At 47.7% G+C, this 27,511-nt stretch overlaps 1 protein-coding gene across 1 annotated transcript in view; it reads right to left on the reverse strand.

Annotated features, from left to right (window-relative positions):
* Window positions 1-27,511, reverse strand: part of LOC146783117 (uncharacterized) — a 384,584-nt gene that overhangs the window by 31,923 nt on the left and 325,150 nt on the right. The window contains exons 18-19 of the mRNA XM_085638236.1: window positions 9,223-9,303; window positions 4,660-4,875 (exon numbers count right to left, since the gene is read on the reverse strand). Coding sequence (XP_085494362.1) covers window positions 4,660-4,875; window positions 9,223-9,303 — 297 coding nt within the window. The remainder of the gene's footprint in view (window positions 1-4,659; window positions 4,876-9,222; window positions 9,304-27,511) is intronic.

Raw genomic sequence — 27,511 nt, forward strand, 5'->3', positions numbered from 1 at the left:
AATAGCTGAGTGGTAATGTCTGGATTTTTTTACTTATCGACAGAGTAGACCATCCTAAGATATGCTGGACCATTCGTCTGTCCCTAAAGTTAATCAGAATACAATCCCCCTGGATGTCTTTCTGCCGCTGGCCTACCCAGCTGACCCTACACACGTGGATAATTTCACTGTGCACCCAGGTTGGAAGGGGTCTGTTGTTGTTTAACCAGTGTGATACTTTATTTCTTAATTCTATGTCTCCACCTGACTAGTCTGTAGACTAGGTACTCCAGCTAATACCACCACATACGGAGAGGAGGCTGGTGGCAGATCTATGCATGGGAGACAGGATTCAGTTGAATGGAGCAAATGTCCGTGTCTTTTTTTGGCACCCTCATTTGGGAGCCTATGATCCTTCTCCCGATTGAGTATACCCACAGGACATTTAGCAGGGCCCTTTTCTTTATTTACATCTTCACCATTTGGGGAGTCACTAGCTCCCATTAGTGGGGTAGATGGTCTAGGCCTGTCGGAATGAGGGTGGGGAAAGATAGATGGATTAATCGAAGCAGTCGTTGCTTTAATTGGCTGCTCGGGTACTACCCTTGGGGCCGTATCTTTGGCACACTGAACCCCTTGGAAACTGGATGGTAGTTTAGTGCCCCAGGAATCTACTAGTGATGATAGTGAGTTGATTTTACTTATCACTTTGTCTTATCTATTTGAGATTGCAAGGTCTATATAAGCTTTGAGATCATTTACCATCTCTATAACAGTCAGGGGAATTCCTTCCATCCTTGTTACTTAAGTCGGATGTACAGTCGTTAGTGGAGCTCCCAGATGATCCGACCGGGATTTTGCAAGAACATTTTTTGCCTGTGTCAGTTTTGACTCTTTTTAATCTTAGGTGTATTATTTTCAATATCTCCCCCCTGATCTCCCCCTTGCTTTGATGTTACCGCTGCTTTGCCCTGAGTTGCCGTTGCATGAGAATTATATATTTCATCTAGTTGTTCAATTTCCCTAGGTGTACCTGGTTCCGAGGCTACCGAAATAAAAGGGTAATATTGGCGTTATCGATAGGCGTCACTCTGTTCGTGAGATTTCATTGGTTACTGTACCAATGGCCTGCTGCAGCATTTTATCTATGGCAGTGTGCTTTTACATTGTGGTACGGGGTTGCGCTTTCTGTCTGGTACTGATTCTATTAGATGGAGGAGTATGTTTTCCCATATCCTAGTTTGCAAGGGGGGCACCTGCTTTCTCCCACTAGGACGGGAATTGGTGTACTAGCTTGGCGCAGCTTAAGGCTCTGACAATGTTAGACCAATGGGGATACAGAACAACCTCAAAAGTGGGGGCCCTCTGGGAAATAATGTTCAATCACTCGCAGTTCCAAGGATATGCTGGTCCAGGGCGCTCACCGCAATGCCTTACTTGTGAGACAAAGGAGTGGAAGGTTAGAAAATAGGCCCAGCCCAGCCTCCTCCGGCGCTTTGTAGACAGGCAGCGCGTCAGGTGGTATCTCCTAAGGCTTTCTGGGACCTGGAGTCCTCTTCCCAGGTCGGTGGTGAGTTAGGCAGCAAAGTTCTAGCTCCCGCAGCGGCACCCGCGAAGCGGGTGCGGCAAGGCGCTTTGTAGACAGGCAGCGCAGCGCGTCAGGTGGTATCTCCTAAGGCTTTCTGGGACCTGGAGTCCTCTTCCCAGGTCGGTGGTAAGTTAGGCAGCAAAGTTCTAGCTCCCGCAGCGGCACCCGCAAAGCGGGTGCAGCAAAGCGCTTTGTAGACAGGCAGCGCGTCAGGTGGTATCTCCTAAGGCTTTCTGGGACCTGGAGTCTTCTTCCCAGGTCGGTGGTGAGTTAGGCAGCAAAGTTCTAGCTCCCGCAGCGGCACCTGCTATTCACCAAGCTAACTAAGGGCCTGATCAGATCTCGGCAGACTGTTTACTCCGTCACAACGGTGACGGAGATCTTTTCTGTTGAAATATAAATCCCATAGAACATAATAGGATTTATATTTCGGCAGGTGTGTTATCCGTCGCTGTTGTGACAGAGTATTACGACCCCGAGATCTAAATCATGCCCTAAGTCAGAATCGCGCTTGTACCCTACATTTAACAAAAAGCGATTTAAAGCAAATACAGCTGTTACTGAGGTGTCGGATTTTAGAATTCTTTGAGCAACAAGATAATGGGTCGGCTCCAAATCTAGACTCACTGGACGAATCTACGTGCTATGAGGGCCAAGGTACTCTGAACAGGACAACAGATCCCATAGAGAATCAACATACTCTGTAAGCTCTGATGTGGATCAGAGACGTATCCAATATATTAAGGGCTTCAATTGTTCCACATCTGAGATTAGATTGATACTGATGTTAAAAAAAAGAAGAGGAATAAAGAGAGGGCTACCCGGAACTGAGATAAATGATCTTATAAAATGCTTCTCTGTAGACGCCGGCTTCCGAGCATAGCTCAACCCCGGACCTCCGCTCCAAAGAGTGCAGCACTTTGGGCCTTAGCACAGCTCACCTCGAGACAGGAGAGAGTGAGCGAGAGTGGGTCCTCTTGTGTTGGGACTTAGCACAGCACACCACAGGGCAGGAGAGAGTGAGCGCGAGTGGGTCCTCTTGTGTCTTGCCGTAGCACAGGACACCTCGAGACAGGAGAGAGTGAGTGAGAGTGGGTCCTCTTGTGTAGGGCCATAGCTCAGCACACCTCGAGACAGGAGAGAGGTGAGTGAGAGTGGGACCTCTTGTGTAGGGCCGTGGCATAGCACACCTCGAGACAGGAGAGAGTGAGCGAGAGTGGGTCCTCTTGTGTAGGGCCGTAGCACAGCACACCTCGAGACACGAGAGAGTGAGTGAGAGTGGGTCCTCTTGTGTAGGGCCGTAGCACAGCACACCTCGAGACAGGAGAGAGTGAGTGAGAGTGGGTTCTCTTGTGTAGGGCTGTGGCATAGCACACCTTGAGACAGGAGAAAGTGAGCGAGAGTGGGTCCTGTTGTGTAGGGCCGTAGCACAGCATACCTCGAGACATGAGAGAGTGAGTGAGAGTGGGTTCTCTTGTGTAGGGACATAGCACAGCACACCTCGAGACAGGAGAGAGTGAGCGAGAGTGGGTCCTGTTGTGTAGGGCCGTAGCACAGCATACCTCGAGACATGAGAGAGTGAGTGAGAGTGGGTTCTCTTGTGTAGGGACATAGCACAGCACACCTCGAGACAGGAGAGAGTGAGTGTGAGTGGGTCCTCTTGTGTAGGGCAGTAGCACATCACACCTCGAGACAGGAGAGAGTGAGCGAGAGTGGGTTCTCTTGTGTAGGGCTGTGGCATAGCACACCTTGAGACAGGAGAAAGTGAGCGAGAGTGGGTCCTGTTGTGTAGGGCCGTAGCACAGCATACCTCGAGACATGAGAGAGTGAGTGAGAGTGGGTTCTCTTGTGTAGGGCCGTGGCATAGCACACCTTGAGACAGGAGAAAGTGAGTGAGAGTGGGTCCTCTTGTGTAGGGCCGTAGCATAGCACACCTCGAGACATGAGAGAGTGAGTGAGAGTGGGTCCTCTTGTGTAGGGCCGTAGCATAGCACACCTGGAGAGTGAGTGAGAGTGTGTCCTCCTGTGTAGGGCCGTAGCACAGCACACCTCGAGACAGGAGAGAGTGAGCGAGAGTGGGTCCTCTTGTGTAGGGCCGTAGCATAGCACACCTGGAGAGTGAGTGAGAGTGTGTCCTCCTGTGTAGGGCCGTAGCACAGCACACCTCGAGACAGGAGAGAGTGAGCGAGAGTGGGTCCTCTTGTGTCGGGCCGTAGCACAGCCCACCTCGAGACAGGAGAGAGTGAGCGAGAGTGGGTCCTCTTGTGTAATCGAAGGATTGCTTTAGGATTTTGGTGTTTTGTCTGTGTTACGGTTTGAAGTGTTGCACAAATTCTTTACACATTGCCTCTTCAGCTAAGATAGACTGCTCTGTGCAAAGCTGCCAGAGGGTGACACATGATAAGTTAGGGAGTTTTGGGACTTACCTTGACGAGGATTGTGGTTCCTACTTGGACAGGGTGCATACCTCTGCCAACCAAAAACCCAGGGAACTTTTTGTGATATTCTGGTGGTGCACAGGGCTTAGCAATATCTACAAGGCCATGTAAAGGCCACCTGTGTGGCTTTTCATGGCCTTGTAGATCTGGAGTGAGGCAACGCAGCACAAGTCGCTGCTTTGGATCACACTGTGACGGGGAGGCGTTCCATTGGCGTTACCATGGGTATTTCCACGTAACAAGCATCACGCATGCGATTTGACACATTCCCAGATTTACAACAAGCTGTAAACCTGGGAATGCATCACTAATAGAAAGAGCAATTCGCCTCCATTGATTGTTTTTGTGCAGGAAGATGTCCCTTCCTGCACAAAAACAATCATCCCTGCAACGCAGACACCCTTGCACCCGGGTGCAAGGGGGCCTGCACCGGTGCATGGCAGACAGTTAAGCACAAGCAAAGGGAAAGAGGACAGGAATGAGCTCTGTCTGAAAGATGCGGCGCATTCCTGCCCTTTTCTTGTGCCGCACGGCAGCATAGCACAGCAGGATGGCTTGCAGCGCAGCCCTACGGCAAAATATTGTAAATGAGGCCCCAGTTTCTAACACTAGTCTTCTCTGAATTATATTCTGAGCAGGAAAAGATGAACCTACCTCCTTGATATCTTCCTGTGTCTTGTCTTTAAAATCCAGAGTCCGGGGCCGGGTTTTTCCTGAAATCTTCTTCTTCTTCACTCTCATCAGGTTTCTTCTCATTGAACGGCTCTTGTGTCTCCACTCCTTTGCCACATTCTCATGTAATAAAACATCAGCAAACTCTCCCCAAGACAGGGGTAGGTCGTCTCCCCCAGCAAGGTTTTCAGTGCTGGCCTGCAGGAGAGAAAAGAGGCAAGGGGTAGCCAGAAAAATAGAATTCCTCACTTGAACCATACCTTGAACCATACCTCGAATCATACCGCATACATGAACCTGACCTTTCATCCATCCATCTACCAGTTCTTTTATCCGACTGCCGTCCATCCATCTATCCATCCATTCACCTTCCTGCCATCAATCTATCTTTTCACCTTCTTTCCATCCATCGATCCACCCTCTTACCTTCCTTTAATCCATCCTTTCATCCTTCAATCCACCTATCCATTCTTTCACCCTCCAGCCATTCATCTACCCATCCTTCACTATCCGCCCATCCATCTATCCATCCTTTCACCCTACTTCCAGCCATCTATCCATCCTTTAACCATCCTTCCATCCATCTATCCATCCTTCACTATCCACCCATCCATTTATCCATCCTTTCACCTTCGTCCATCTAGTTATCCATCTTTTCACCCTCCTTCCATCATCGATCTATCTATCCTTTCACCCAGAGGGTTCCATCCATCTACCCATCTTTTCCTCTTCCTTAAAAAAAAAAGTCCAATCTTTCCACACTTTATGATGGTTGTGTGAGCAAACCCTGGCTAGATAAACTGGATGTTGCAGGCCATGCAGTAGCCCATACCTGTGCCCACTCTGCTATGGGTGGGGCCTCGGTATCTTTCCATGCCCTTGCAATCTCACGCTTGGCTCTCAGCAGGCCCAACCAGAGCAGCGCACACATGTGATGTACAGAAGGATATATTTTGGGTCCCTAGGGATTTTCCAACCTAATACTGTCTCCAAGGACCCCAATACCTCCTCCCAAAAGTGTGATAAGGCTGGGCAGCACCAGAATGTGTGTAACAGGTCCCCATGGGCTTTCCACAGTGCAGGCAACACAGCTCCATTTTGAACAGCAGAGCCCTTTTGCAGTTTGTGCGATGCAGTAGTTTGAGTTGAAGCAAACTGAACTGAGAGGCTATCACAACCTTCCTAGGGGCAGCCCCCGCTTCAACCCAGTCCTCGTCTTCCAATGGGCCAAGTCCATGGAGCAGCCCCGCTTCAGTCCAGTCATCATCCTCCAATGGCCCCAAGTCCCATGTCCATGCCTGTCTCACCCCAACCATAGAATCTGGCTGATGGAGGACAATAGTTTGTTTTCCTTATGGTTGGTGAGCAGGATTTTCACCTCTAGGGAGAGTATTCGAGAATGACCATGTTGTTCAGCAAGTACAGCATGAGTGCATGTCAGACCTGGAGGTAGCGGAAAAACTAGGATGTGGTACTCCGTATGCAGTGCCTGAAATGATTTGAGAGACCCATTATGGAGGACGTTTCCCAGGATCGATATATCGATAGTGTCCCACTAGGCGAAACCAGGGAGTGCTGGGACCTGCGGGAGTCTAGTCACCCTCCACAGTGCAGTCTCCAAAGTGAGTCTGCTGGCCCATTCTATGGCCTTTGCAGCCGCTACTCAGATTAACAGCACCACCATCATGGAGGCCGGTAGAGAACACGGACCATCTCTACCGTATAGGAAATGCGGGAGGTTCTTTTCACCATAACCCATCTTCCTACTGCGTTTGCTGGGTCTTGAAACCCCCTGAACCACTAGTCACTAATATCCAAGAAGTTGGTGATCCTGTAGTGTAAAAGAATATCTGGGGTTGCTATACCGCCTTCAAAGGTAGGCCTGCAATACTTCTCAGGGCCAACCCAGGGGACGCTCCCACCCCACACAATATCTCATATCAGCGCTTTGGTTCGAGGGAAGAATCCACGCCCAAATGGAGAAGGGTGATTCTGGAGCTGGTATAAAAGCAGCGGCGTCTTGACTGCGTCTGAGGACAGAGGGAGAGAGGGCCTTGGTCCTCTTCCACCAAATAAGCTTGGCTTTTAGACCCGAAACTTTTCCAAGTGGTGCTGGACCTAACCTCTCTCTTTCAGAAGGAGGGGTGCCCCATAGTTGGAAGCATGCTATGATCGTCCCACTTCTAAAAAATAAAAAAGACACACAAAAAAGCGATCTTGACCTGACCAATTGGTCAAACTCCAGTCCGACAACTTTGTTGCCCATTTATTCCAAAATTTTGGAGAAACATGTAAATTCATGGCGTACTTCAATTATTGAGGCCCTAAATGTTTTACACCTTTCACAGTCAGGCTTTAGGGCAGGCCACAGCACTGAATCTGCCCTCCGAGGCATCACTGGACATCTTGAAAGGGTCATGCTTATTTTACTCGATCTTAGCGCAGCCTTTGATACTGTGTCTCACCCTATTTTAGTTGAAAGACTGAGGATATTGGGCCTTGACAACAATCACTGAATTGGTTTACATCATTCCTTAAAGATCGGACGTTCCAAGTTTTCTCTCCTAATGAGAGATCGGCATCAAGGACTCTCACCTCAGGCGTACCTCAGAGTTCGGTGTTAAGCCCCATGTTGTTTAATATCTACGTTCCACCTTTAGCTGATACGGCGGAGAGCAGTGGCCTAACCCTGTTTTCCTATGCAGATGACACCCAGGTCATTTGTTCTTCGTCATCTGCATGGGACCAGCGACCCTCCGCTCTTATCCAGGGCTTGAGCCAAATCTCCTTACGGATGAATAACAACCTACTCGCGCTCAATGCGGATAAGATGGAGGTCATGGTCCCGGGTAAGAATCCTTCTCTTTGGGGCCCACAGCATTGGCCGGCTTCTTCAGGGGATGTCCCAAGCCTTCATCGAAATTCAAAAACATGTGCTTTATCCTGGACGATAGTCTATCTATGAAGCCTCAGGTAGCCATGGTCACCTCCTTCTGCTTTGGGGTACTCAAGTGGGTGAGAAAGATTATCTGGATGCTCCCCTTGCAGCTCCGAGGACTCTGATTAAAGCCCTTATTCTATCAAGGCTACATTACAGCAATGTGCTGTATTTAGGCATTGATAAGGCTTCGATTCAACGACTGCAGCTTGTCCAGAATTCAACAGCCAGGCTTCTGTTGCGGCTGCCAACACATGCTACGGTTTCTCATCTTTTCCACAAGCTTCCGACCGCTAAGCTTCACGAAAAGGCAAACCCACAATCAGAATCCTGCTCGGGTGGGGGATCCCAGAACAATTTTTCAATATAATACGCCATATATGAATATGGAAATAAAAGCCATTTGTAAATGCTGCACCCATTTAAGAGTGAATTCCAAATAGCATCCTTTTGAGATACGCTCTACTAACCCTTAAAGCCAATTTACAACAACATTGCAGCATAAACATTAACTTTGTTGCCTAAACATAAATGAAAACATATAGGGAATGAAGGGAAATTCAGCTAGACAGACAGGAGCTATGGAGAGTTGAACTTCGACCGAGCTCCATTAAAGAGACAGCCCTTCCCGATCTCATCATTACTTGTATACAACTTGGGCATGTATTATGCATACCTTGTACATGCTTTGTGCATGCCTTGCGCAAGCCTTGTATATGCCTTGCGCAAGCCTTGTACATGCATTGTAAATGCCTCATGAATGCCTTTCACATGCCTTGTGCATACCTCGGGTGTACCTTGTACATTCCTTAGGCATGCCTTGGACATGCTTTGTACATGCCTTGCACATGCCTCGCACATGCTATGTACATGTGTCACGCATGCCTAGCTCATGCCTCGTGCATGCCTTGCGCATGTCTTATGCATGATTTGTTCATGCCTTTTACATGCCTTGTGCATACCTCGGGTGTGCCTTGTACATGCCTTGGACATGCCTTGTGCATGTTGCGGGCATGCCTTGTACATCCCTTAGGCATGCCATATGCATGCATTTGGCATGCCTTGTATATGCCTCTAACATGCCTCGTGCATATCTCAGACATGCCTTGGGCATGCATTCTGCATGCCTTGTACATACCTTGGGCGTGCCTTGCACATGCCAAGTGTCCCACAGCCTCATCACTTTTTTCTGGCTTATCTGAAAGGATCCCTGAACATCAATTGTTACTCTTTCTCATAGAATTATTTTTATCGTGTTCATGTTTTCTAGATTGCGATGTGGTATATTTATCAGCTGGTAGTGATTCCACACATTTTTTCACAATTCTGTCTTTTTGCAGCAGTTTCTTACAGGGAAGCCTCCTCTATGCCTCCACCTTTTGCTAAATGCCCCAGGTGTGGCAGAAGGAAAGTTGCCAATGGCACACAGGGGGCCAGTGTGATCAGTCCAAGCTCAGACTTTGCGGAAGAGGGCACCAGAAGGGTCTTCGTGTTCACGGCACCATTGAGATCCCTGTGCCTGACTCATAGTGGGATCTTTGCAGAACCTCTAGGCCTCCAAACCCCACTCTCACAAGACTTGCCCCAAGGGATTAGATGGACCTTACCTCAGGCTCCTCATGTTTGGTGTCACCAATGTTGGTATCCATCCTGCATAGAGTGGCTAAGAACTGCTCAGGCCCTTTAACCTGTGGAGAGGGATGAAAGGAAGCCGTGAGTAACAGGGGGTCCATTTCTAACACTGCATGCTAGGATAGTGTAAGCCCTTCGACACAGTCCCACCTCTCCTAACCTCCTACTCCATACACACCTCTCCTAATCTCATACTCTCTACACACCTCCCCTAGCCTCATACTCCCTACACACCTCGCCATGTCTCATACGCTCTACACACCTCCCCATGTCTCATACTCCCTGCACACCTCCCCATGTCTCATACTCCGTACACACCTCCCCATGTCTCAAACTCCCTACACACATCCCCATGTCTCATACTCCATACATGCCTCTCCTAACCTCATACTCCATATATGCCTCCCCAAGCCTCTTACTCCTTACACACCTCTACTAACCTCATACTTGTAAGGAACTGGCTCTATATATACTACACCGAAATGAGGTATAGTGTGTAGAGAGTCCAAGTGGCCCCAGAGATTAAAGTTAGATAGAACCTTACTCTCTATTTGTGGTAGAGTGGTCGAGCAGTAAGGCAGTATCAGAGGACAGTGTAAAGCATTTTATGTACACCCTCAGTCAGCAAATGAATTCACACACTCAAGAACTGAACTCTAGGCCAATTGGGTTTATATAAAAATATATACTGTTGTTTTATTTTTAGAACCAAGCCAGCCTGGCACAGGTAAGCATTAAATACTTTTCAGTAATAAGTTACTGGATATAGAACAGTTTGAAAATGCAATAAAAATTGTCCTTGGTTTGATTTACAGGGAATGCTGTAGGTTGTAACACCTAGCAAATACAGTACATAGGAATGAATAGGCTTTTTCAGTAAATTGCAGGTAAGTTACTTTTCTCGTTACTTTTCGAACTCAGCGCTGGATACCTAGATACAGCACTGGGACATTTCCTGGAAACAGGTTAGCAAATACGTTTTGGTTATTCGCAGGATTTTTAAAGAATATATTTAGATTTAAAAATTCCACACTTGGTCGTATTTTGGAAGAAAAACAGTGCATTGAAATGAATAGGCTTTTTCAGTAAATTGCAGGTAAGTTACTTTGTACGTTACTTTCTTACTTAGTGCTGGATGCCTGGATTCAGCACTGGGACATTTCCTGTAAACAGGTGAGTAAATACGTTTTGGGTATTTGTGCGATTTTTAAAGAATATTTTTAGATTTCAAAACTCCACACAAAATCTTTTTGGAAGAAAATTGGCAATGTTATCCTATGTAGGAAAAACAGGTTATCGATTCACAGGTAAGTAATCATCTGTGGGAGTTAAGGTTCTGGGGTTAGACTCAGAGTGGTCCCCCAGGGTCAGTGATGCAGTTTTGTTTCACCCTCAGCGGCACTAGGGCTGCCGGGTGCAGAGTGTTGAGGCCCAACTAAGTGCGCCTGTACCTCCCTGTCCTTCCCCTCAGACAATCCTAGTTGAAGGATCCATCTTACACTCATTTAAATTAAGTTCAATGATTGGATCAAAAACTGTGACATGCCTGGGACCCTCTGCCTGGAACCCATTGCCTGGCACTAGGCCTGGGCTGTGAACCCCACTCCGTTTGCAGAGTTTTTGGAGTTTTCCGCGCTCCGCGAAGCACGCGGAGTTCCGCAGAGCTGAGTTTTTTCCTTGCTTGCCAATGTTAAGTTGGCGAGCGTGAACAAGGAAAATCCAACGCTAGATCACCCCCCAGCGAGATTTCTCAAAGCGGGCGGGACAGAGGAGAGAGGGAGAGTCAGAGGAGAGATAGAAACGGAGAGTCAGAGGAGAGATAGAGATGGAGAGGGAGAAACAGAGGTGAAACAGAGAGAGGAGAGACACAAAGGAAGAATCAGAGGAAAGACACAAATGGAGAGACAGAGGAGAGACAGAGGAAAGACAAAGAGGGAGAGAGAGAGGAGAGACAGAATGAGAGTCAGAGGAGGGACAGAGAAGGAGAGTCAGAAGAGAGACAGTGAGGGATAGACAGCGAGGCAGAGGTGAAATAGAGAGAGAGGGATAGAGAGAGAGAGACAGAGAGAGGGAGTGTCAGAGTAAGAGAAGAGATAGAGAGGGGAGAGGGGAGAGGGACAGAGAGGAGAGACAGAGGACAGAGGGAAAGAGAGAAGGAGAGTCAGAGGAGAGAGGGGAAGATAGAGAGGGAGAGTCAGAAGGCAGACAGAGGGAGAGTCAGAGGAGAGACAGAGAGGGAGAGACAGAGAAGGAGAGCAAGAAAAAACCCAGATAGAGAGAGGAGAAAGGGAAATACAGAGGAGGGCCAGAGAGAGAGAGGCAGAGGAGAGACAGAGAGGGGCAGAGAGGGAGAGGCAGAGGAGAGAGGGAGAGTCAGAGTGAGAGGAGAGATAGAGAGGGAGAGACAGAGACAGAGAAGGAGAGACCAGGAGGAATGGAAAGACAGAGAGGGAGAGACATTTTTTTCTTAATTTAAACACCAAAATGAACGAGATAGCATACATATGACTGGAGTTAAGGGTTTTGCAAGAAAACATAAACAAAAGCAATTCACTACTGCAGAACGTTTGCATTGCGGTCAATGGAAAAAGTGGTAGTGACAATCGGTCACTTGCAGGTCAAGTTGCATGGAACCCATGCAGGGTAAAGGTGAGGCGGGTCCTAGGACCAGGCCACGACAGTCAGTTTGATTTGATCTAGCCAGTAGAGGCCGGGCGCAGAGTTGTCCTGGCTGTCCTTGATGCTGAACGGGAGTGAGGGAACGGGTGCAAAATGTCAACAATGCTCTGCTGATGTCGGATGAAGGTTTGGCGGAGGGCCCTCCAGGTGCAGTGTCGAGTATTGGAGTCAGTTGCCGGACTGGCGAACAACAAGCCCAGGCAGCAGTAAGCTCAGCAAGGGGCTTGTTTGATGTCCGGAGGAACACAGTAGCTGCCTGAAACTTTGTGGAGGGCAGGACTACATTTCCCACAATGCACTTGGCCTCCTACGTTTGTGTGATCCCTGGGATGCCCAGCGATTCTTTGGATCCAGAGCGTTGATTTACCTGCAGTTTGCAGTGGACAAGCGCCAGTAGTTCAAGGAAGTCTGAGGTTGCTTCTTGCTCTCACATTGGATCCCCTGTCTGGGAAAACCAAGCTTTCGCCTAAGATGAGTCTCGTTGTGCAGTTCCAGGACTATTGCCAAACGTGCAGACTATCCCTCTTTTGGTTTGTGCAAGTCTTGTCACACATTCGGGTCTACTCTATATCCTCTTTGATGCGAGTTGGTTCAGAATTGATGTTCCGGTGTCAGGAACGCCCTCAAATCTACTACTACTCGCCAAGTGGCTTATCTGCCCCTAAGGTGACTACATCCAGGGGTGTATGTCATCTTTTCTACCCAGAACCCACTATTTCAACCACTTTCAAAAATGGCAGAGGTCTTCTTTAGGTGTACAATCAGGCAGCCCACACTAGAGATGTGCCTCTTCTTCGGGGGGTATCCTCCTGTAGGCAGTCTTGATGCATATCACAGGCCGTGTAGCCTTTGAAGCTCACCGCCTTGTGCCACTTTACTAGCCATCCTGGGAGGGAGGAGGTCTTTGTTCCTGACTCCGGGGAGTGATCACACTTCTGGGCAGGGTGTCAGAATCTTGTCTTGGCCGCAGCGGGCTGGCAGCCAGAGCACAGAGAAGCTGGGGCAACCTCTAAGGTAGCCACCTGAGTGCATGCCACATTGCCCTCGACACAAGATTCATGTCAAGGATGTGAAGGCATGATACCAAACATGACATACTTAGGTGGTACCATAATGGAGCTGGCTATGCCGGGTTTGCCCGGGTGCCAGCCCATGTTATCCTATGGACCGCCTATCACTTATAGTAGCCTTTAATTGTAAAGGCCACTATAGGAACATATAAGCTTGCACTCACACGTACACACCTTTAGTATACTGCACCCTGCCTCCTGGGCTTAGAAGGCCTACCTTAGGGGTGGCTTACATATATTAAAAATAGTGCATTGACTTTGCAACACATGGTGAGGGCAAAGTTGAAATGGAGCAGTTTACACATTCCTGCAGTCTGCAATGGCACGCCTGCTGTCAGCAGTTTACTTAGTGTCACTCAGGGTGTCACAAACAGTGATTCAGGCCCCAGTGACCTATTTAACACCATGCCCTGGGTATCACTGGTACCACATACTAGGGCCTTTTAAGGGGGCTACAGTCCTTTCCAATTTGGGTACCAATTCACACATATAGGTTTTAGGCAGAGACCACTGGCACTGGGGCCTTGTTAGCAGGCTTCAGAGCACTGTCAGAGTTGAAACCCAGCATTTAGTATTTCAAATGCGGGCAAAAAGTGGGGGGATGTTGGACCCGGCCTCGTGGCGTGGTCCTTACCCCCGTGGATTGTGCCCGTTCCCCGCCCCGGCCTTCACGGGCCACCCTTCTGAACTGCACCGAGGCCCTTCATCCTGAGCTGCACGAGGTCGCATACCCCTCGTGGCTCCGCCATCTTGTTGGCACCCACGTGACTCTGTGCACCAGCCAGCGCGACCCCGCTCAACCCGGCCTCGACCCCAGCGAAGCCCCGACATCGAGGCACCACGAACTGGCCAGGGGGTGCCGCAGGAACCATTCATCGCCCCCGGCGGAGGACAGTATCGATGGGACCCCCAACTGTCCTCCCCTCTCGAGGTGTGATCGCCCTGTAACTCCCCTGGGCCTGGCGCCTCTCCTGCTGGGCGTCTGGCCACCTCCACCCGGCCTCTCCGCCCCCACCGGGCGCCTGGGTCCGGACATCAAAGGGCTCCAGACCTATATCTGGGGCAACCCCGCCACAGATCGGCAGTTGTATCCCGGAGTCGAGAGCCCTGCTGATTGAATCGCGGCTGACCCTACGGAGAAGAACTCTTGTCGGAACCATCACGAGCCCTGCTGACTGCGTCGCGGCTCCTTCTTAGAACACTTTGAAGCCACCTGGAACATCGGAGCCCTGCTGACGCTGTCGCGGCCCAACCTCGCTGAAACCTCCCTCGGAGCCCTGCTGACGACGTCGCGGCTCGAGCTGAGCAGAAACCATCTGGAGAGCCCTGCTGATTGGATCGCGGCTCTCCCCGAACTGTACGCCAGAGCCCTGCTGACGCCGTCGCGGCTCGACCCCTCCGAGATCCGGAGGTCCTCCAGCTGGAGGATAAGAACTGGGCCCCAGGTACCCTCGTACCGCACTCCTGCCAAAGACTGTCCCGCTACCCCTACCCTTCCAAAGAGACACTGAGACTTTTGGTGGATCCCTCGATCCCTTCGTGTAAATATTGACCTCGTAACCTTTTTATTGCTGATAAAGAATTGCTTGTCTTGAGACAACCGCCTTGAGTCCTGTGTGGTGGTGTTACTGTGCTAGTACGTGATAGGAGAAGGATCTCTCAGGAGACTTCTCGGCAGCGCTCGGCTACTTCGTACAGTGTGAGGGCCCCCCCTTGGTGGTCTCGCCGACTCCTCGGGGTCCGCCTTCCAACAGGGGACATCTGCAAAAGCCCTGTTTTCTTACAGGAAAAGACAGAGAGGAGGAGTCAGATGAGAGAGAGAGGGAGAGGCAGAGGAGGGACAGGGAGGGAGAGACAGAGAGGGAAAGGCAGAGGAGAGACAGATAGATGAGACATACCTTGATGGAGATAGATTCCAATGTATATGAGAGAGCGGTAGAGGAAAAACTAGGACAGAGAGTCAGATGAGAGACAGGAAAGGAGAGATAGTGGAGGAACAGAGGGGGTGGATAGAGAGGGAGAAACCGAGGAGAGACAGAGCGGGAGAGGCAAGGAAAGAGAGAGGGAAAGACAGAGGAGAGATGGAGGGAAAGACCGAGAGGGAGACACTTAGTAGGGACAGAGAGGGAGAGACAGAGGAGGGACAGAGAGGGAGAAACAGAGGAGAGGGAGAAACAGAGGAGAGGTAGAGGGAAAGGCAGAGAGGGAGAGACAGCGGAGAGACAGAGGGAGATACAGAGGATAGACAAGAGAGGGAGAAACAGAGGGGGGAGAGAGAGAGAGCGAGAGAGAGATGAGAGACACTCTAATGGAGATAGATTCAGACGTATATGAGCGATAAGTGGAGTGACAGAGAATGAGGGACAGAGGAGAGACAGAAAGGGAGAGTCAGAGGAGAGACAGAGAGGAAGGGACACAGGGAGAGATGAAGGCGAGAAAGACAGATGAGACAAACTGATGGCAATAGTTTCAAATGCATTGGAGATCATTGGCGGATAAATAGAGAGGGAGATACAGAGGAGGGGGAGAGACACTGATGGAGATAGATTCAAATGTCTATGAGAGATCAGTGGAGGATAAACAGAGAGGGAGAGATAGGAGGGACAGAAAGAAGGAGACAGAGGAGAGAGATGATGAGAGATACACTGATGGAGATATGTTCAGATGTATAAAAGAGGTCAGTGGAGAATAAACCGAGGGAGAGTCAGAGAAGAAAGAAATTGATGGGACATACATTGATGGAGATAGATTAAGATGTATTAGAGATCAGTTGAGGATAAACACAGATGGATGGATAGAGGAGAGAGAGATAGATGGGTTACACTGAATTACACTGATGGAGATAGATTCAGATGTATTTGAGAGGTCCGTAACGTATAAACAGAGATGGAGAGAGTGAGAGCGCTAGATACACTGATGGAGATAGAATCAGATGTACACGAGAGATTAGTGGAGGACAAACAGGGAGGGAGAGAGAGAGACAGAGGAGAGATACTCTGATGGAGATAGATTAAGGTGTATTAGATATCAGAGGGAGAGACAGAGGAGAGAGAGACAGAGGAGAGATATGCTATTGGAGATATATTCAGATTTAGATAACTGAACAGTGGAAAGACAGATAGGGAAAGTCAGAGGAGAGAGATAGATGAGAAATACACTGATTGAGATAGATTTTGATGTAGATGAGTGATAAGTGGAGTGACAGAGTGAGAGATAAAGGAGAGACAGAGAGGGAGAGACAGAGTTAGGGGGACCGCAAGTGAGAGACAGAGGAGCGAGAGAGACAGATGAGAGCTACTTTGATGGAGATAGGTTCAGATGTATATGAGAGATGAGTGGAGTGACAGAGTGAGAGATAGAGACAGAGGAGGAACAGCAAGTGAGAGACAGAGGAGAGAGAGAGAGAAAGATGAGAGATAATCTGATGGAGACAGATTCAGATGTATATGAGATCAGTGGAGGATAAACATATAGGGAGGGACAGATGGTTACTTACCTGTAACTCTTGTTCTCCAGCATTGGTATCTTTCATAGATTCACATGCTTGAATCCTTCCCTGTCGTCAGACTGGGAACCACCGGTAATATTGCTGACCTCAGTCCGAAAGGCAGGACTTTGAACGGATAGTGCTGACCTCAGACTGACAGGCTGGACTTCGAACAGATAGTGCTGACCTCAGACTGACAGACTGGACTTTGAACGGATAGTGCTGACCTCAGACTGACAGACTGGACTTTGAACGGATAGTGCTGACCTCAGACTGACAGGCTGGACTTTGAACGGATAGTGCTGACCTCCCACCATAAAATGGAGACATTTTCTGTGTCTCTTGTGAATGGTTACGTTGAAATACGCACCCTCCATGTCTATGGAGCTCAGTAGATCTCCCTTTCTTATAAACTGAAGAACTTCCTGTAATGTGACCATGCAGAAACTCTGCTTCTTTATAAATGTGTTCAAAGCCCTTAAATCCAGTATTGGACACCTTTCTTGAGTCGAAGCCCTCGCATACTTCCTCCAGTGGCACTCTTTCGATAGCTCTTTTCATCAGTAGTTTTGCTATCTCTGCCTTTATTTCTCTTAAAAGTCTGTGTCTCCTTTATAGCAGGGATTGCCGGAAGTTCCTCTATTTCCAGAACATGACCATGGCCTACAATATCTGATTCCCATCTGTCGGATTTATGTGCCTCCAACCTCTCAGATAAAGCTGCATTCTTCCTCCATCTGGCAGCTGAACGTTAGAGACACTTCTTTCCAGGAAGTCATGATCTTCCTCCTTTGCCCTCACATTTTGAAGGCAGACTTCCGTTTCGGATTCGTCCTTGTCCTTGCCTATAAACTTATACTCTCTGCTGTCTTTGCTGCTTCGTCAGCTGTCCGTGTGAAGTGTCCTGGTATACGATCCATGCTGCCTCGAGGGTCAGCAAAATTATCCTTGCTGCCCCTGCTCTTGTTGAAAACACGATCCCTTACATCCTCAAAATACGTCATGCCGCATCATCTGTAGCCATGTATTTCTTTTCAATTCTTTATAAATTCACTGATGCGGTTGCTGGATTTTGCATCATTGCCAGACCTTTCTCCCACAGATGTTGTAAGACAGGAATCAAACGTGTTCTCCTCTGAGCTTTTTACTCAAAATTAAACAGGAAACAAGATTTTTTGGAAACAGAGATTGGAAGACTGAATCATTCTGACACTTCCTCGATTAGAGAATGAAACCTCTAATATCCTCTGGAGGCAAACTCTTAAGTGCCGGTTCTGGACTAGTATCCTTCTGCCCTATAAATTGATTGCATTCAAAATCCTTTGTAGGAGACCCAAGCTGACTGCGTGTTCTATCACGACCACCATCATTATTGTGACCATCATTGCCACTGAAAGAGGCTTTACTCCATCAGCCGGCTCTCCTTCATCCACAGCCACTTGCTCTGGGTTCGCGTCCTCTGATAATGGTTGCTTCCCCTGACTTTGTAGGGTTTGTATTTGGACAGGATGCAGAATTGGTGGCAGAGGAGTTTTTGTTTATTCTGACTTCTGCCCCTTGCGTGCTGAATGAGGTGGAAGCCTCTTATAAATTGCTGCAATCATATCTTGTAATGATGTCACCATTTGCCCTGGTATCTGAACAAATCGTTACGATGGATGTATCGACTCATCCATTCTTTTAGCCTGTGGCACACTTAAGGATCATGAAACTCTCCACATAAACCACTTCATCATTCTCGTCATCGTTGTGTTGGACATTCAACTCTTCCAGATGAGTTGCCCTTCCTTCCTTCTTCAGAACAATCTCCTTCACTAAAGAAATCTTCCAAAAGATCTAATCCATGCTCAGTGTCGTCTTGATAATTTAACCAATGGCCATGCTCCTCCAGAGAAATGCCCTGCAACAAACGTTGTAGTGGTTGCAAGGGCATTGATGACACCGACATAGATTCCAAAATTGGCTACAGCTTCCTGTCTTTCCTTTCCTTCAATTACCCCCTCAATATAGTGGGGTTAATAATGTTTACTTCTTTTCTGTCACCAACTTACCGCTCGTTGATGAGAAATTCCTCGTCTACGGTAATTCCTTCTTCGATGGCAATCCCATTGTCGACTGCATTTCTCGTGTCGAGGGTACTTCACCCGTCAACGATACTCTCTTGCCAACAATGTTTCGCTTTTGTTGATTACTCCTTCAAGGATGGCGAGGCTAGCCTGGCCCCCTCCATCAGTGTTTTCTCCTTCAAACTAGATGATGCCGTCGATGGTGACCAGCTCACTCTGGTTGGCGACAAATCTTTCTCACCTTGTGGCAAATATTGACCCTTGAGGAGATTGAACACGCACTGCTGGGTTGCTTTAAATGTTAGAAAGGCTGTAGCGTGCCACGGAGGTCTCACTCTCTGACCAGGGAGTGTTTAGAAGATAACTGAATTTGAAGCGTTCTCTAGATTTAGAGAATGTCCCTCTGGGCGCTGCTTTAGTGGATCGCTAAACGCGATTTTCACAAAATTATCCAAATGTATATTAACTCTTCTAAACGTTGTAGATAATGTTCAAATAATAATGTATTCATATAATGAAGAATTTTTCATTTCATTCTGTTTGAAAATGTCATCCTTCTTGTTTGCCAAACAATTATTTCAAGCATCCCAGTGCATTTCGGACTCTTAATGAGTCCTTCATCAGGGGAAATCTGGACAGAAAAATGAAACCTATATATGTTCAATGAGGGTCCACGACCCGTGGGTGAATTAGGTGTTATTAGTTGATGAACGTGATCTGTGCACCGGTTTTATTTCGAAATCTTCGCACGAATTAGGTAACGAGATTTTGTCATCACTCATTAAGAGTCCGAAATGCATTGGGACCGCGAGCAGGGGGAGACTACAGCTCCCAGACCTCTCTGCGGCTGCTGACGTGACTCACGCGCCCGGAGGCGCTGAAAAGGACGCGGCTCCCCCCGCGTCGCGGGACGCGCGCGGGCACCGCCGGGCTAAGCCCGGGCAAAGGGTGGGCCGTCTGTGGCCGTCGGGGGCTGGACAAGCCTGGGCTGGGCCACCCCCCTAATGTGGAGACATTGACTGCACCTACACACGCTATCGATAAGGTACTGTGCACTGGCAAATCACTTCTCGGTAGTGTGTGGGGGGATCTGGCTTCCCGTGGTGGATTATTGGACTTGTTTCCTGCTATTACTTGGTTGTTGCCCCACATCTCACGCATTGTTATTATTGTTGTGCTAAAAAATCATGGGCAAAAGGAAAGCTGTAGAGGGGGGTCAGATGAGCACTAGTAAAAAGGGTAAAAAGCCCAAGAAGAGCACTCATGCCGCTATGAACTGCGTCCTGACTAGAATAGAGGAGATTGTGCATGATTGTGAGGACACACTGCGCGACGAACAAGAGGGGAGCCAGACAGCCAAAGCCGCCCCTAAGATAAATAGCACAATACCATCTATGTTTCACAGTCAGCGATTGACAAAACAACTAAGGCCTGACCCATCCATTGTTACTACTACTTGTGACCCGCAACTCACTCCCTCACAATCTATGATCACCACAATCACCTCTGAAGTACCCTTAGTAGACCCGGACCCTGCCCTTCAAGCCCTAATATGTTCTAACAGATTTGCCTCCCTTGACCCTGACTTGTTACATCCATCTAGCCAGGCCATTGAGCATACAGATGTTCGTATAACTGCTACCAGGTCTGATGTTGATAACCTGGCTGCGCTCTATGGTAGACTCGAGAGACTAGAGGAGCTAGTGGCTGATCTTAGCAAGAAAGTGGAGAGTCTCACTATGAGTAAGGTCCCTCCTTCAACCTCCCCGGGTCTTCCACCCCTTATTGGGGCAGTCCCCTCTATGAAGGAAACTAATCTTCCAAAACCAATTTCTTTAACAACTAATGCTGGTACTACTAACGTGGGTGTTCATAATAAGGGGAATATTACTAGAGCAAACAATCATGTCAAGTTACTTCTTGGCATGCGGAGACGCTTTGAACCATCAAGAGCACCTACTGTATCTCTTTCCCCTAGACGCACTGCTAATTCCTTATCATCTGGTAGTAACAACTCTATTCCTTGCATCCCAGCTCATTCGCCTACCTTCCATTCTGCGTATAATAGCTTTCCTGTTTTCATGACCCATGCCCCAAAATTGTCATCACGTTATGCTCTTGAAAACAACGAATCCTTACAAAACAAGGTCATACACTGGCTAAGATATGTAAGAGGATGCAGATCTGTCATCAGAGAGGACATTATAAGGGTAAGGAGGCTCTCACGGGTGGATGCCGACACTGATTGTATAGAGATTGTCTTTAGAGATCCTGATTTAGCTGAAAACCTACTTTTGCTTGAGTTTAGGACCTCACCACCTGCTTGTTCCTCAATCCAGATCCGCAAGTCTCCTGTTTGGAACCATCTGAGGGAGGGAGAAGATTCTGGCTTGAGACAAGTTGATTGACTACTCAAAGCAAACACAGGATCCCCCTTATATACACCCATTTTTGACTCTGCAGCGGGCCCACCCCCCAATAGCATGCCAGTTTTGTACCCGCTCTTAAATGATTTGGGTGTAGTAGCTGACAGGCCGGTAACAGATGAGGGTTGTCAAGTTAGTACGCAGGCAGACTTGGGGACCTCCCTGTTGCCATCTCCCTCGGGTGTTATCAAGTTACTATCCTGGAACATTGCAGGGTTAAGGAGGAACCTCACAGACCCTGTCTGGAGCGATTTTATTGACAAATTCGAAGTTATCCTCCTTCAGGAAACCTGGAGTTTGGTCCCCCTGCATAGATCAGGATTTACCACCTTTTCCGTTCCAGTCGTCAGGTCTAAACGAGGTCGACCTTCCCCCAGAAGGTCAATATTGGGTCAATATTAGCCTGAATTGGACAGCTAAGTGGCACCCAATTTCATCTTATGACCTCCTGCACATCACTATTAAGGGGTCAACCCATCAACTTCCCCTAGAAATATTTAACATCTATGCTAGGGGCACCTCTGGTGGACACACAAGCCTGACTATTTCAGCTCTTGAGTCCGAACTCTCTGCAATTTCCCCCAAGGCGGGTGTCATAGTTGCCGGGGACTTAAACTGCACTTTCGAGCCCCTGTGCAGCGGTGACATCCTGGGCCTCGGTGATATCGACTCCAAACAGGGCATACCCCAATTAACGCTCCCACCATTAAAGAAATGGTCCAAGAGAGCAGTACAAATTAATGCTCTCCCCCTGGAGTTCAACTTGAGGGCCACAAATGGACGAACCTACTCAGATGGCTCGGGTGCTCCTACGTTCACGCGAACTGGTGTCCCCTCACGTATTGATTATATTCTGCTGAGCACAGAGCTCTGGCCGGATCTAATGGACATGGTAGTGGTTGATAGGCCCGAGAGTACCCTTAATCCCCTGTTCATGCAACTCAGGCGGGGTCTGGTCACCACCTCCATTGACCCACTAATTGAACAAAGACCTGGGGCAAGAGATGTTGCCCCCTCAAACTGTAACAGGCGCCTTAAGTGGCCTAGGGTGGCAAAGCGAGAGATGGACCTATGTAAGATCAAAAGCTTAGTCGAAGATGGTATTGCAGCTATGGATATGTCCATGGGCTGCCCTTCGAATACCCTTCTCCCCAATGATTTTTTAGAAATCTATCAAAGGACAGTAATAAGGATTGGGAATTTCTTTGAGACACAGGTAAAGGGTGACCATAAGCGGCATCCCCCCAAAACAGGAAACCCCTGGTTCTCACAAGATTGTATGGTTATGAGAAAGACCCTATCCCGAGCTATTAAATCCAAGGACCAGCCAACCATTACTAAGGCCCGGAAAATGTATTATGTTACCATAAGGAGGGCAAAGCGACTGTGGGTCGAGTCCCACTGGCAGGACTTAAAGGCCGCAGCCCTGCTAAAAGATTCGACCCTTTTCTGGAACCTTATAAATGTTAACACCAGGGGCGGGGCGGATCCAATTCCGAACCATATTGCAGGCTCCCAATGGTATTCACACTTTTCAAACCTCTATTCATCTAGGGAATGAGTGGGCCACGAGGAGCAGCTGTCGGAACTGGAATACTTAGAACTTCTGGAGCTGGAGGCCGATTTTGGCCTAAATGAGGTCCGGTCCGCAATAAATATGATTGCCCCGGGGAAAGCAGCGGGCCCTGATGGTCTCCCAGGTGACTTATTGCTCCACGAAAAAGATCTTTGGGCAGAATTCATCCTCCGGATCTTAAAACATCTAGCCTTAGGTTGCCCAATTCCGGACTCCTGGAAGGGGGCGGAGGTGGTGGCCATCTACAAGAAAGGGGACAGAGGGGACCCTGCCAACTACAGACCGATTAGTTTAATCGATGTTATTCAAAAAGTGGTTGGCAGAGTCCTCCTAACTAGAGTCAAGGCTTGGATAGATGAGGAGGGTATCTTGAGCCATCTGCAAGCAGGGTTTAGGGAGGGAGTAGGTACTATTGACCAGGTCTTTAGATTTTGTATTATTCATTGGAAATCTGTGGTCATCGAAAAAGACAGCCTCTATTTGGCATTTATTGATTTAAAAACAGCCTTTGACCTGGTGCCACGATCACAGCTGTGGCAGGTACTACATGATTTAGGTATCCCTCCTTTAACCCTGGACTTACTCAAACGCCTCCACGCAGGCAATTTTGCCAAAATCAGGTGGGGACATCAGGGACAGCTCACAGATAGGATTTCTGTCGAGATAGGAGTACGCCAGGGCTGTGTTATGGCCCCGACCCTGTTTTCTCTCTACATAAATGGTGTGGCAGACTATTTGCGAGGCGACAGGGTCGATGCCCCAACCCTCTGCGGGGAAAAAATATCCACCCTGCTCTTCGCCGATGACACCCTCCTGATCTCGAAAAGCCCCATGGGCTTACAAACACTGCTGTCCCGTTTTTCCCAGTTTTGTGTTACTAGGGGCCTCAGAATAAACACATCAAAAACCAAGCTGATGGCACTATCTCCCTCAACAAACTTTAAGAATAACATCAAACTTGATGGCACCACACTCGAGTTAGTGGATGCTTTTGATTACCTCGGAGTGAGGGTCAATAATAAGCTCAAATGGGCTCCCCACCTCTCAAAAATGCTCCTTGCCCATAAAAGAACTGCAGGGGCAATATTGAAACATCAGAGGCTCTCACTTAGCAGACCAATAGCGGCGGCCGTTAAGGTCTATGAGGGGAAGGCACTATCAGCAGCCCTCTACGGGGCGGAACTGTGGGGATTCGAAAATCTGACAGAGCTACTCAAATCTGAGAACAAGTTTTTTAGAGACTTAGTCTCACTCCCTCTGTCCACCCCGCTAGCTCCACTCCGTAGTGACCTTGGCAGACAAAACATCAGCAATGTGGCCAGGCTGCGCCCTATACTATACTGGGCAAGGATTAGAAGATCCCCTGAACTCCACCACTATGCTTCCGCCCTGGATGAGTTACTAAACCTGGGAGCTGATCATAAGATCCCCTGGGTAATGAATTTGAAAAAACAACTACAGAAAATTGGCTTGGTTGAATCTTGGATGAGCCAGGCCCCTCCCTCTAAACCAATGATAAAAAAAATCTATTGGGATTGGGTCATGGCTGAAACCCTAAGAAAACAGGAGGGTGTGCTTAGTGTGAACTTCCTGGATACGAAACCGGCTCCTAGTCTGGAGCCCTTCCTGGACTTCATTGAATTGCCTGAAGACAGATCATTATATCTCAAATTGCGATATGGCACACTTCCACTCCACGATTTTCAAACCAGTTGGAGCAAGGCAATTGCGTCCTTAAAGGGCTGCCCAGGCTGTGCCTCGCCTACAGAGTCTATTGGCCACTTCATGTTTGCCTGTCAGGCCTACAGGCAACCCAGATTAAGGTGGCTAAAACCTGTCTGTAAAAATTTGGGTATAAGGTCTGCCAGGGAGGCACTGCGTATTCTGACCTTTGATACATCTGTTCCAAGTGTAACCTGCGGGACTGCTAAATATTTGGGTTGGGCTTGGAGGTTAAGACGCAGGCTAATCAAGGCGCAACATCCATAAGTAAATCACCCCCATCCTTGATTCGACAGCCCATTATTGTTTACATTACTAATCATAGGGGATATTTGATTATGATATGTGTATATATATGTAGTTTTATCTCTTCTATATCCTTTTTTTAATCTCATATGGATTGAAACCGTCTGTTGTAGTATGTCTTTCTTAACTTGTTTTAAAAATATGCTGTACAGAACTTTTATGATATTTTTTTTAAATGTCGAATAAAGTATTACAACAACTTTGGGATGCTTGAAATAATTGTTTGGCAAACAAGAAGGATGACATTTTCAAACAGAATGAAATGAAAAATTCTTCATTATATGAATAAATTATTATTTGAACATTATCTACAATGTTTAGAAGAGTTAATATACATTTGGATAATTTTGTGAAAATCACGTTTAGCGATCCACTAAAGCTGCGCCCAGAGGGCCATTCTCTAAATCTAGAGAACACTTCAAATATTGAACCTTTCTCATCGTCGATGACTTTAGTCTCATCGATGAGCTTGCAGCTTCTCATTCCTTTGCCGAGTTATCATCTCACACAGAAGCTAACTTGGGTTTTTGGAATGGCACCGCTTCTTTTGCAGGATCTCCACTTTTTGCCTTCTGCTTTTTGTGTACTTCACCAGTGCCTCAGACCTGATGTCTGACTCTTAGCAGCAGTCAGAAGGTCCTTTACCCTACTTTTTTGATGTGTCGCACTTCTTCATTTCTTTCTCCATAATGGCAAGAGTCAAGCGCCTCTCACAGTCTTTTGGTCTTTGTAGTATTTCTGCTAATGCTACAATCTGCTGCAAGCGGTATACGCTCTTTGTTGGAGGATCCTCTACATAAATCTTCTTCTCACCACATGATTTACAAGCCTTAAACAGACTTTTTCAGACTTACTTCAGCCATAACGTGATCATTTAGCAACTCCTCTGCTTTCTCCTATCTCCACAGAGCTGTCAAAGAGATTTCCTCACACAGAATGTGCGATAAAAAGTCTGACAGTTGGAGGCATCAGTGCAGGGAACAGCTGGGCGAGGTTGGTTCTGATTGGCTGGAGTTTGGATCATCTACTGAGGCTAGGTTAAGTAAAGTTTCATTGCGTGCCAATGTTAGTGAATGTATATATATATGTACTTCTGTCTGTCATGTTACCAGGGGTTCCCAGTCGGATGGTGGGAAAGGATTCAACCAAGTGAATCTATGAAAGATCCAATGCTGGAGAAAGATAAGATGTACATTGATGGGGATAGATTCAGATGTATATAAGAAATCAGTGAAGGATAAAGAGAGGAACAGAGGAGAGATAATTAGATTAGTAATACATTGATGGAGATAATTGGAGGAAAAACAGAGAGGGAGAGACAAAGGAGAGATAGCTGGATGAGAGATGCAATGATGGGGATAGATCCAGATGTATATGAGAGATCAGTGGAGAATAAACAGAGAGGTAGAGACAGAGGAGAGATATTAGGTGAGAGATACAATGATGGGGATAGATCCAGATGTATACGAGAGATCAGTGGAGAATAAACAGAGAGGTAGAGACAGAGGAGAGATAGCTAGATGAGGGATGCACTGCTGTGAAGAAGAAATATTCAGTTGTAAAAGAGATCAGTGGAGAGATAAACGGGGAGATGAGGGTGAATAGGAGCTTGACTGATGGATAGATAGTTGACATAGTTGAGATACTGATTAGAAATATAGGAGAATGGATAGAGATGGAAAAGAGAGAGAGACACAGTCTGGCAGATGGGAAGACAAGCAGAGAAATGTGCAAGAGAGGTGTGACGGATGATAGATGGATGGCTGGATGAATGGGTAGACAGTCAGATTGACATATGGCCGGATGGATGGATGGTTGGAAATATCTGATGGTTGAAGATTACTATGTTTGTTTCTATACATTTCTGTGAAGTTACTATTCCTACTTTCACACACAGTGTGATCACTCTTCAGCGCTGCATAAACACTCTGCGGCAGATTTAAAAATATGTCCCGCAACATAATACAGCAAGACAACTTGATGCATGGCGTTGTGTGAAAGGGAGCGTGCAGGAATGCACCATATCTACTAAGGTATAGCGTACATTTGCTGTCTCCTAGCATTGGTGCACTGTGTGCTGCCTCGTGCCAATGCAGGGACTCTTGCACCATAGTGTTATGGTCAGGGTGTTTTTGCGCAGCAAGGAATAGCTTCCTGCACAAAAGCAATTTAAAGAGACATTTTGTTTTTTCTATGTGTGCTGCAGAATGCAGGAGTATGAGCAGAAATGAAGATATTCTTCCTCGTTGCTCCTCTATGAGGACGGGGCTCCATTTTGGTGCAACCTTAGGTTTACTGCCTTTAATAAATCTGGGACTGCTTCAGATTCAATGGGTGTATCAATGGAATGCCTTTGCTCCACCCATGGAATGTCTACCCCAACCGCTGCGTTGTTTTACATTTCTTTGCAAGGTGGCACAGATCACCTCTTGTGGTGCTTTGTAGACCCCATTTAAGGACCTGAAACAACTTGCGACACACAAGGACAAGTCACCTGCTTGGTACATCTGCCCCTCAGCCTCCCAGGGCAGCCAGGTGCAGCATTCACCCTCAAGTGGGTTCCTTCCATAAAGCTTCTGCCTGGAGTTCATGTGCATGGACTTGCCTGCCCTGCCCTGTAGGAGAAACGACTCTTTGCCTAATAAATGTCCTATTAATTTATGTTTTATCCCAAACTACTCAGCCACTGTTAACTATCCCTTACAGTTGTGTGATGCACAACTAACTAAAAGCTTGGTAATGGTGCCACGTATTCAGTTAGACGTTATTGTGTTGCAGTTTACACCTTGCCTTAGCTGGACCTTCCTCTCAGAGTGTAAACAAGTGAACACGTAGTAGGTAACTGGCTCCACAGGAGAGCCCGCAGCTCCAGTATCTCTGTGTTCCTAGCACCACCTCACGCTACACTCTGTACTCACATGGTACTCCTTCT

The sequence above is a fragment of the Triturus cristatus genome, chromosome 12 (assembly GCF_964204655.1).
Source record: "Triturus cristatus chromosome 12, aTriCri1.1, whole genome shotgun sequence".
Lineage (NCBI taxonomy): Eukaryota > Metazoa > Chordata > Amphibia > Caudata > Salamandridae > Triturus > Triturus cristatus.